Genomic DNA, 12,381 nt, shown 5'->3' on the forward strand with positions numbered 1-12,381 from the left:
GTTTTCCTAACCACTAGAAATTTTATTTACAGAATAGTTTTTGCTCAGAGGCAAGAAAAAAACAACATCATCAAACTAAAAATGCTACGGAAAATTAAAATATATGTTTTTTTCCTGTTACATTTCTCATCATAGAGTTAGACGCATTCAATAGAAAAATGCTGAAACAATCTTTCACCAAGTTTTTACATAATCTTTTAAGATATGAAGAAGCACTGCTTGTATCTACGGTCCCTTGCTGGTGATGTTTAAGTGCCTTGCTGCATTGCAACCCGAAAGTGTTTAAGACTGCAACCTACCTCAAGCCTAGTGAGAATTCTCATAGCAAAACATTGCAGAGGTATTCAGTCTAATTTTTTCCACTTTACACCAACAGCTACTATTTGGCTAAAAATTGGCAATCTTTTTATTCTTCCTTCATGCAACAGAGCTCTCTCTTATTGCTGTTATTGGTATTTGAATTCAATCCAGTTTGTCAACATCTTTCAACTATCTTTTCTTTCAAGTGTAATTCAGAAATTTGAATGCCTGTCTTACAAATACAGTAATTACTATTCTATTTCTAAGACTTGTTCATAAAATGAGAAAACAGCCTTTGGGGAATTTGTTTTGCCTGAGAAAAGACATTTGCTACACTTGGTTAATGGGAAGATATAAAGTTATTTGCAACAGCTTGTCTTCACAGTCATCATAATATTGCACAACCACAGATTTACAGGATAAATATAAATGAGGAATGAATATGATGATTCTGAGCTCTATTCTGGGATCAATTCTGACAATGTTTTTGCAAACGAGGCATTGAAGTGAGGTGGAAATAACCACAATACAGATGAATACAGAACTAATCTGTGAGCATCTGCATTTTTGGTAAGTACTTTATAAATACTACCCGGGTAAAAATATGAATTTACGAATGCACTTAAATCTATAATACATGCATATTTTCTCTACTTCAGAAACCTTACAACTGTCCATAATATCATCCACTCGGCCCAAGGAAACTAAGAGTTCAAGTTTTCAACTGATGTCTATCCTAAATGAAAAGATGAATTTTGAAATTATACATATGAAACAGGAGTTATCCTGTAGGTAGCTTATGCTATATTCAGTTTAACATTGAGAAAATTGTATCAAAACAAGTTATCAGCACATACCATTTACTATAAGTGCAGACTGTTCCATGTACTTATTTTTAGCCACAATACATGGGATTTCTTTGAAAGGCAGAGGTCCTCAACTACGTCTCTGTGTAGAATGTAGATACACCAGAGGTGAATCTGTGCCCCTCTTCACAAAGCCACATGCTAACATTGACAGATGCCATGAAGACACTACAAATATCTATACCATCTGTGCACTTTTTGTTTTGTTGTTGGGGTTTTTTTCCAGCAGGGAGACAAACAGCTGTCCTTCTAGGAAAGTGTTTCAAAAAACTGGTCATCTCTGCCTCCATGGAGAGCTGACCAAAATCTCTGGAGAAAAAACAAGTCTACAAGCATGAATGTAATAAACTGGCATTGTCCTGAAAGAAGGTCGGATGTCACTGGTTTGTTATCTGAAACAAAAAAGGAACTGATGCAAAAATGTAATAGTGCTCCAAGACTGTCTTATTTCTCCTGATGTTGATATTAATAATTACTGATGCAGCACAAATTTACCTTTCTTTTTAGTCCAGCTTTTAAATGTTAGTTTGACTGAACCATACAGAATTTTTAATTTATCCATACACTAACACTTTCATGAGAAAACAAAAGCACAGACTGTGCCTTCTTACACAGTAGCAAACAAGCCAAAACAGTTGACTTTATCGAGGCCAACTGCAGCCCAGTCCAACTCTCCTTGAAAACAATAAGACTCCGGCTTCAGCAAGCTTTCATGAATGAGTGGGAGTTATTCCACACTAGTTTTGACACAATGCTTTCAATGAAACCTGGGACCATACGTGCACAGCCTGCATTCCACTAACTGCTGTGGTCCGGAGTCTTCAGCAGGAGTGGTGTGTGCTGTGCATGCATCTATCACAATGAGGTCATACCCACTGATCATGGCTTTGCACATAGAACTGCAATATTGTTTCTGAATGCAACCTTAATTGCAACTCAAGTCAAGTTATTTTATAAAGGTCTGCTTCTTTCAGTGTCCAGACTTCTAGTGGATCAACTACACCTAATGTGAGCTTCTAAGCAACACAGTACTGACAGACTGGCTCTTACCAGAGCTTCTTAAACACACGGTTCTCCTCAATCAATTTGTGCAGCACAATGAAATCCTGCTCTTGACTAGCGCATCGTATTTCCGGTGTAGCAAGAATATTCTTAGAGAAGTTCCCATACCACAAAGGCACCAGTGAAAGAAAGCATAAAGAAAGAAGGAGCACAGGGGATAAGGAGCAAGGAAGCTTTTAAGTGCAACAGTCAGTCACATCTTGGTACCTGTATTCAATGTCTCGGAGCAGGGGTCCTTAAGGGAGAAAACTAAAGCTCATTCCTTCTTACCCATCTCTACTCTTTGCCTGGGACAGTTGGCTTCAGGGGAACTTGAAGCCATTGCCAGGCTGCAGTTGCTCCCAATTGCTTAACACCAGGTCACCAGAGTGGCTTGCTACAAGACTTACAGCTGAATTTAACCCAGCTCTAACTTAATTATGTGTAAGGTCATGATAAAGGACGCAAAATTCATGATATGTGTCCGTAAAAAAATTACTTACTGACAATGTTGGAGAAGTGCAAAGCTTGATTTTCAGCCTTATTTTTGTTCACATGAATCCAGAAGACGAAGTATCTTCTCCCTATAAACAGACTAAGTCTACTGGATACTGAAGTTCTTCAGGCTTTATTGAAATTACAGAATTTCTGAAAGCTAAATAGCAGAATAGAATCAACATTATGGTAAGAAAAATACATGCCTTATTAGAATGAAACTATTTCCGTCCTTTCATAGCCAACCCTAATAATCCTGAGAGCATCAGATCACATAAACTCTTCACAGGTATATGGAAAAAAATACAACTCCAGCAGTCTGAGTATGTAACTACCCCCTTGCTTTTCACAGCAAAGATCTGTACTGTCTGAGGGCTATCAAAGGTTGGGATGCTTCCAAAGACAAACTGTTTATTCAGAGGCAGATTTGATCAAGGCTCATGCTTTCCAAAAGGCAGCTAGCTTACTTAGGCCCTTTTAAAAATCCTTTCCCTAGAGCTCATCCACTGGGCTGTTTGGGCTGCGTATTTTAAGCAGCAGCAAACTGCCAAGTCAAAAGCACAGAATTTCTTTCTAAGAGAAACAAGGAAAAGACAAAGAGCAAAAGTTAACACTGCAGATAATTGCAAGCTTCAGAGAGCACAAAACAATTGTTTTAAAGAGAGCTAAAAATACTTTCTTCTAAGAGCGCCTGCTCTTCTGCCAAAGGCATGCAATACACTGAGAAACGTTTGCAGAATCAAAATATTTGTAACACTACGAAGAAGCAGTCCCTGCATTAGAAACTTATTATAGCTGGTTAAGCTGGAACTACATTTTTCATAATACAGACAAAAGATTATCAACCACAGACAGAAGTGAATAGTGGCTTTGTTGCCAACTTAATGTGAAAACAGGAACAAAACAGCGTATGTTTTCTCTAGATCACCAGATAATTACCTTGGTATAACTATCAATATAGTTATAGAACAAAATACAATTTTAGCTTCTAACCTTCTCCTTAATATGTGACAGAGGTGAGTTGTACCAGACTGCACTCTGAAAAAAAGGAACAGAAGGGCCATGCAAATACAAAGTCACCTGGCCTCACTGGAAGCTTTACAAATGTTTGTTCTTGATATGCAAAAATCTAAGCTCAACTCAAAATTCAGTGCAACTCTTCCTCTTTAGTCCAAGGGAACACAGAAAACTAAACATTTGTAATGATCAAATTTCAGAGAAACTTTTATGGAAAGTGTCAGGCTCGGCTTCTTTCCTTTGTTAATTTCAAGCACTGGAAAATCTTAGGGCTTTTTAAGGGGAAAAAACAAAGAGAAGTGATTTAAAGTCATGAATAGAGTGACAATTCACTTTTGAAAATCCAAGTTTTCTTGCCATATTTAGCTAATGCTGAAAAAGTGTCTAAAGCAACATCAACAGTGCAGCTGTGCAGCTGCCAATACTGGCTCCAACTGTGAAAAGAACTTTTTTTTTTACCCTTTTTTTTAAGTATTTTCTTCACTTTTCCCCTTCCAAAGACACAAAACAGCAGAAAAGTCAACTGCTTTGTACAACTGTCAGGCAAAGAAATCTACAATTTTATTTTGTACTACAGTTGCTATTTGCATATTAACATACCAAGAATTTAATGTAACGTGTTATAGTATTTGCAACTTCGGAGCAACAACTTGTTCAGTGATCATGAATTGCAAGCTCCTGCATTTAATTTATTTTTTAATTGTTCTTTTCTGTTGTAAGCCAAGAAAGAAAACCAAGAAACGATACGAGAGGGTGCCAGCCACACTTGTGTGCCAAAAAAGTCCTGCCTTTAAATAAGGCCCAAAACTGAGAGACTACATTAGACTTTCAGAAAAGTTGCTTAATACCCTCAAAAAGCCAGTTTGCATAGTTTGTTAAATTACAGTGGGCAATTCTCTTTCAGTAAGAGAACGGTAAAGCAGCAAAACTGGAAAAAGAGCATTCAAAGTGCTGAAAGCATTTACACTATCCATGTTATTTGATTCATTAGTTGCAACTTCAGTTCTACGCCCCCGAACATCTCCCTTCTCTCCACGCCAATGAAAAGCAGGAACAGAGCAAGAAAAACTCTTGGTGCTACAAGCTGGTTCTATGAACTGGTGGGGCTTGGCTCATGCTGCAGTCACCAACAGTGGGTCTGCTGAAGATGTGTTTCCCATCCTTAGAAGGGAAAGTGAGCTATAATGATTATTAAGGACTAACAGATGAAGTCATATGGCTCTCTCAGTCTATGGTTCATCTGCAACAGCAACTGCCTCCATCCTTCTCTTCCCTTAGGCATCAACAAAAAATATGTGCACTTGCCATCCTCTCTGATATATTGCTCCATATCTACCCATCTAATTTCTTCCCCCTACATCAATCCATTAAAAAAAAAAAAAAAAACAAACATGGGGCGGGGGGGGCAGGTAGCAGATAATTTCAACTGTAAATTATGTCCCAAACTTCAGCCTGTCCTGCGTAGTTAAATTTTAAGCACGTTAGGGTGGGACTTCTCGTGTTAATCTCTGTAACACTTAGTACAGGAAGAAAAGACAGACGAGATGGCATCCATGAAACTGCATGTAGTTCAAGCGTCAGCATTGTCACATGTAGAAACACAACACGGACAATTCACGTTCATCTCAGGACTGCCCAGAAATTGTTTTCAAGATCAAGCATGCTGAAAAGCAAGCAAAAGAGGATATACTGAAGTTTCTGCTGCCCTTAAACAGCTATTCAAGCTCACCTTTAGGTCTTCAAACTCTTAACTTGGTTCTTTATGACGTTATAGTAACTTTAAAATGCCTATGATGTACTGCCATGCCATCAAGCCTGGAAGACAGAAACTCAGATTTATCTTGGTAAGTTTGGAGCTTTAAAGATACATAAAAGACAATAATATAGCACAAAGTGAGCCCTAAAACAAGTATTGTCACACTTTAAATTCAGACCATGTTCAACGTGAATGGATATGTTATTAAGCACTGTATATAAATCCAGTAAAGTGAGCTAACAGCATAATCACTACTGCAAAATGTTTTGTCACTTAAGAACAGACAGATGAACACCAAGTTGTCACATACATGCTGTTCACTTACAAGGCTTCCAAAGAGCTGGTTATTTTGGTATTGATTTACTTACTACAAGAAAACATAACTACTGCCTCCTACTTTGGTTAAAGACTCAGCCTAGCCCATGTCACACTACAGCTTTCCCCAGAACTCCTCACAACAGAAAAGAGCTGCAACCAAAAGTACTGATATTAAAAAAATTATCATACATGTACACCAGGAAAATTACTTCTTAATAAAGGTACATTCGTTAACGTTTGACTGTCATTTTCCCATTCTCAGAATGTTCCACTAACATTAATTCCAAGAGTTTGGAAAATATTGACCATAGGTACCTGCTATTCCAGAGAGCAGTGTTTGAAAGTTACAACTAGTACAAAAAGTTGAGAGTTGCACTTTAGCTTTTTTTTTTAAAAAAAAAACTGTGAGGTCCATGAGCTTCATGCATAAAAATTAACTTTATCAAAGTATGTCCCACTACCAACTGCTTTATCAGCCTGTATCTCAGAGGTATTCTAACCCATAAGTGGTACCTCATTATATTGGATGACATTAATCTTCTCCTGTCCTCCCTGCTTGCTCGGAATGAACTCATCATACTGTTTTTCCCAGAGTACCACAAAAGGTGTTTTGAAAGACCTAAGACAAGCAAGAGTTTGCTTAACCTTTAAGTCAGACTGCAGAGTTTCATTCATAGGCATTCATGGTCCCTTACTACAATTAAAAAAAAAAACCTCTTCTCAGCCCCTGGGAATTCAGATGTATTTCCCAGAGCCCCAAAGTTAAGCATAATCTACTCTTACAAAATCAAGACACTGAGCAGGAAAGATGGAATTAGAGCAGCGAAGATCATAACTAGCTAAAGGTTAATGCGTGGAACCGGGAAGCAGACACAGAGGTGATGCATGTGTTCCTGTAATTACATTCCACTGTTCTTCTGAGCCTTACTCTCCAGTAAATAAAACAGGCAGATGTTGCTTCTATCCCGTTTCTTCCATCACTTCTTTAAAAGCTCCTGCCTTTAAAGCTGTTGGTGCACATACGCACACAAACATCATCCCACCTAGCAGAGCAGATTGTTTAGTAAAGAAATATAAATATGCATTTTGAAAACGAGATTTTATTGGAAGCTTATCAAAAAATGTCTGAAATCTTTTTCAGGAAAGGCACTTCAGACTTTAGTCCCGTTTCTTTTTAGCTTTGGGTTCTTGTGACAGCTGAGATAATTCACTTTCTTCAACTTCATCACAATGCTTTCTTTTCTTTTTCTTTGAATTTTTATGGTCACTTTGGTAACCACTGGAGTCACTGGTAGGCAATACATGTTCCTGTTCTTCTTGCTTATGTTTTTTCTTTTTCTTCTTGTTTTTATCATCACATATTCCATTCACAGCATCAAGACTTTGCTCTTCTGCATTTTCCCTGCCAGTGTTATCCATCTCACCTAGAGGCTCCTCTGTGATATTATCTCCCCTAGAGTCACTGAAGCCATTTTCCTGGTGGTCAAGCTTATGAATTTCATCTCTGTTTGTACTGTCAGTGACCGTCTCAGATTGTTTGGGCTGCATGCTGTAAAGAAATATATGAAATAAGCTGAAGTAGAGACATCTAAGCGCAACTCACACAGTGAAATGTCAAAATTGGCTAAAACAGTACTTTTATCAAGTAGATAAAAGATAAACATTTGCTAAAAACAGCAACAAATGGAGAACATGATACTCTAGTTACAGAAAATCATAAAGCCAGTTTAATACTTTCAAGGTATTTCTATTACCCGACTAATTTCCTTCTTACCACAGAATCAATATTCTCTTTCAAATCTCAGCCCAAATTTCTTCCCTAAAATGCCGTACAGACCGTTTTGGTATTTCCTCTTTTCTTGTATTCCTTCATCCACTAATTTGTAATTACATATTGTGTAGAAAATCTTTGAGTTATTCACAAATACACACAGCCAACGGCCTGTTCAATCATACATGAGACACACTGCTGGTTTCACCAAGCAACTGCCTTGCTGAAGTCTATACAGTTAAAACAAAGGTGATGCCAGAAGAGTCATAAAAAGAAGAAAGAAACCCAAACAAAATAAAAAAACCCAGCAGGTAAATGTCTAGGAAGACAAATATGGAAAGAATGCAGTTAAAAATCATGGAGAAGGAGATGCCCCCAGAGGCACTGAGGACAAAATCCTTGCTTCATTCTAAGTTCACTGAAACAATCCAGCATGTCCTTCCAGATTAAAAAAAAAAAAAAGTTATGATTTTGTCAGTAGTAGTCACATTGTACATTCAATTAAAAACATAACCACGCTGGTAGAAAAAAACTGCTCAGCAAATGACTGTTCAAAAAAAACTACCTAAAAGAATTCTTTTAAAGACATCACTCTTAAGATTTTTAGCACGCTGCTCTAAAAATTTACAGAGGCGTAAGTGCAAGGAACAAGATGATGCATTTTCTCGTATCATCTTTGAGATCAAGTTTATTCTTATTCTTCAGCAAGCATTTAAGTCATCCACATCTAACTTTGTGGTTATATAACATATGTGTGTGTAAATACGAATGTAAACACTGTGTTCAGGAATTGAGTGTTTTCACTTGAAAAGCCTATGCACATTCATAAACACAGCTACTGTAGGCGTTTGGGGTGTTATTTTGAACATGTACTACTTATGTAATCAACAGTTCACAGGTCAGCACACTTAGATTTTTTTAAAGCTAAAAAAAAAAAAACAACCCACCTATTTTTATTTTTCCAGAGAAAATTTCCATGTAAGTCCTTAACACTAGAAGGTTTAGTTTAAAATAACTAACACAGGCTATATATAGACATGGGTTTGTGTACACGCTAGAAAGCATAAAGATTAAGATGTTAATTCAAATCATTTAGCTTGTAACAAACCCATTAAAACAGTTAAAAATATTCTCTAGTATGGCACAATACCTGCTTTTAGTCAGTCCTCCTCGAATGAAGAACACCCCAGCTGCATCAGAATCCAAATGCAATACTTGAAATTTCAGTTCATCCCCTATTTTTAATCCCAGCTCTTGCCACTGTACAATCGACATTTGTTCAGGTTTAGGGATAGAAGCATTGAAGCATCCATGTATCAGGCAGCCAATATGACTAGGGGCCACTTTATTAATTACACCCTAAAAAAGAAAAAGAATGTCATATGAAAGTACAGTAAAGATCATCCCTTTGAACGCACACGTGATACCTATTTGATTTCCTATACGGACACTTTTCGACAAGGTTTTTTATGCACAAGTTACGGAAGTCAGTTTATCTAGCAAATAAGGTAACTCTTCTTCACTAAAATCAAAACTATTCCTATCGGCTCTTCATACAATTCCTCCCAAAATAGAAATGAACCTGTATCTGCAAGACAAAGAAAGTCAAAACATGGGATTTAGCCACAGTGAGTACGTGAATAGAACAGGTAACTCCTTCCTCACACTATGGCCATCAACTTTGCTTCAAAGCCATTTTAAGTCTGATTTACTTGCCTAAGGCAGCCTTCATGCTGGCACAGCACTGCTTAGCAGCTAAAGATACAGATGACACATAAAAAGCTTTTAAGTACTCCATTCAGTCGGTTTCTGATACATTTGCATGTCAAACCTTATTCCCCTTTGTTTTCCCCACGGAGAAAGACAGACACTGAGGGTTTTCCATTCTCTTCCTAGCAAGAGGACCCATTCATTTCTTAATCACTTTTAGAAAGACACAAGCTATAGTGCAAAAGGTATGGCACAACACCCAATGTCAGCCAGCTCAACTTATTTTTCCCCACTAGGAGTGAAGCAAGACTTTTAACAAGCTTAAAGCTGTTCTGTGAGCCATACATTTCCTTTTTCTGAAAGGCAGGCTTCAACTTGGTGTACTGCTCTTGTATTTGAGGGAAATATACGCCTGAGAACATCCTAAACATTCCTGCCACTATTAAATAAGAACAAACACACCTGTTTGAGAATTAGCTGCTCTTCAGAAAGAAGCATCGATATAAATTATATGCCAAATTATGATACAGTATTTAATAAGCAGTAATCCTTATGATACAGTATTTTAATATATAAATAGAAAAATAGAAAATCATAGAATCATTTAGGTTGGAAAAGACCTTTAAGATCATCAAGTCCAACCATTAACCTAGCACTGCCAAGTCCACCACTAAGCCCTGTCCCTAAGCACCACATCTACACGTCTTTTCATAGAATCATAGAATCGTTTGGGTTGGAAAAGACCTTTAAGATCATCCAGTCCAACCAGTAACCTAAACTACCAGGTCCACACTAAACTAATCAAGGGTAGACTAGACTAAACCATGTCCCAGAGTGCCACATCCACCCGTTTTTTGAACACTTCCAGGGATGGTGACTCCACCACCTCTCTGGGCAGCCTGTTCCAATGCTTGACAACCCTTTCTGTGAAGAAATTTTTCTTAATTTGGATAACCTAAACCTCCCCTGGCACAGCTTGAGCCCATAGAGCCATAGGGACAGGCAGTACAGATGGATGAAAATAAAATCTACTACTAGTACAGAATATAAAATCTACTACTACTACAGAATATAAAATCTACTACTACAAACTTCTAATAAACTACTGCAAACTACTCATACACTAATAAACTACTAAAATAAACGAAAATACAACTCCGCCTAAGCCCCAGACTTCTGTTGACAATGGCAGTAAGTCAAGCTTTGACTACTTAATAAAAAAAAAATGCCCCGTGAGACATCAACGCATTTACATACCACCAGTTTTTTCCCTTTCTTGGGGCTGAAGATCACGAAGTCCGCCTCGATGTTCAGGTGGATGAACCCTTGGTCGTCGTAAATGTCCCCGAGCTCCCCCACCACTTTGATGTTGTCGTAAGCCACCGGCACACCCTGAAGGCTGAAAGGAGAAGTGGGGGGGGGGGAGGGGGGGGGGCACCGTTAGCTGCTAGGCCGGAGACAGCCACCACCGGGGCGGGGGACGCTCCCCCCGGGCCGCGGCGGGCCCCGGTGGCGGCGCGGGGCCCCCAAGGCGGGCTGAGGCCTCCCCCGAGCCGCGCCCCCTCCCCGGCCGCACCTTTCCGAGTAGCGCAGGAGCTCGGCGTCCAGCTGGGCGCGGATGCCGCTGCGCTTGCGGCCCAGGTAGCGCGGCGCCAGCGCGACGTGCCTGCGGTGCGGCGCCACCACCAGGCACGAGTAGCGCCGCCCCACCAGGCCGCGGGCCACGGCGAAGGAGGGGATGGCGGCGGCGGGCAGCGGCGGGGCGAGCGGCGGCGGCTCCCTCGCCACGGCCATGCTGCGGGCGGCCACCGGCGGGGCCTCGCAGGCGGCTGCGGCGGGCCGCGGCGCGCGGTGATGGCGTCACGCACCATCCGGTGGGGTGGGGGCGCGGAATGGCGGGGTCCCGGTCGCGGTGAGTGACGCACTTCCGAGTGCCGGCGGCGGGGAGCGCGGCCATGGCGGGTCCCTCGGCGGCGCCGGGCGCGGGGCAGGTGGCGGGGCCGCTGTGAGGAGGCGCGTTGGCTGTTTCAGTGTCGGGGTGCCCCGGGGCTGGGCTGCCCGCGGTGCGGCCCCCCGGGCTCCTCTGGGCAGCTGCGCCTTTCTCCTCGCACCTCTGCCGCAGCCCCGGGCACATGGGGTTGTCTGTGGTGGCACCTCGAAACAGCGGCTCGCCTCCGTGATCCCTACGTGTGCGCTGACGCACGCCGTTGTGTTCTTCTTCAGATTATACCTCCGCGATCGACGTTACGAATTTTCGCTTTTCAGCTGATTTTGCATGGAATGGCCCCCCCTTATGCATCCAGTTGCGCCGTGAACCCAAATCAAACATTTGGTACTTCGGAGCGCAACTTTGATTTGTTTTATGATGACATCGTAAAGTTAAATTGAACATTTAGTAATACAGACAAAAGACGCTGTTATGATGTCAGATTACCTTAAATGCTCTTTTCACATACGGCAATGTTAAGAATATAGAGTTTGTTTCCTGTTGCTAGGGCCTGAGTCTAATTTGTGTATGTAATGAGAAATTTTGTGACACTTTATTAAGCATGTATTAAAAAGTAGAAGAAGAAGAAAGGTAAATTTGTGAAATTCACAAAAAGTGATGCTGGTGCGCTGTATGCTGCAAATGGCCTACAAAGTGAGCCGCGGGAATGGCAAAAAAAAAGCTTGGTGTTTGTAACCAATGGAACTTGTGGCTGGTTAGTAAAGGCTTTGTCCAGAACGGTCAGACTTCATATGAGCACAATGTTGCACAGCATTGCCTTAAGATTTGATTTTAAACTGATTGAACTGGTGCAAAACCTTGGAAAAGGTATTCTTTCTTTGATTTAAATCTTAATTTATATCAGCTTAACTTTTTTGAGTAAATGTACACTTTCAAACTGATTGAATCCACATGGGGAGTTATAAAAATAAGTTTTTGATACATTGATTTCGTTAAAGGTGATAACATTCCTTTTACGCTGTGGGGAGCTCAGAAATGCTGTTGTTCTATAAAAAGAAGCCTTACGTCAGATATCAGAAATCCTTGAACTCCCACTAAAATGTTAAGTGATGCAAAAGCCTTTGAAACTACTCAGGTACTACATCACCAGAAGGTTTTC

The 12,381-nt window shown here is 40.3% G+C and overlaps 1 protein-coding gene across 1 annotated transcript; it reads right to left on the reverse strand.

Annotated features, from left to right (window-relative positions):
- Window positions 1-6,951: 6,951 nt before the first annotated feature.
- Window positions 6,952-11,068, reverse strand: POLR1F (RNA polymerase I subunit F). The gene is made up of 4 exons (XM_075706149.1): window positions 10,851-11,068; window positions 10,532-10,673; window positions 8,715-8,923; window positions 6,952-7,342 (listed from the first exon to the last, which is right to left on the reverse strand). The coding sequence occupies exons 1-4, from the start codon at window positions 11,066-11,068 to the stop codon at window positions 6,952-6,954; spliced, it is 960 nt and encodes a 319-aa protein (XP_075562264.1).
- Window positions 11,069-12,381: the final 1,313 nt, after the last annotated feature.

The sequence above is a fragment of the Pelecanus crispus genome, chromosome 2 (genome assembly GCF_030463565.1).
Source record: "Pelecanus crispus isolate bPelCri1 chromosome 2, bPelCri1.pri, whole genome shotgun sequence".
Classification (NCBI taxonomy): Eukaryota; Metazoa; Chordata; class Aves; order Pelecaniformes; family Pelecanidae; genus Pelecanus; species Pelecanus crispus.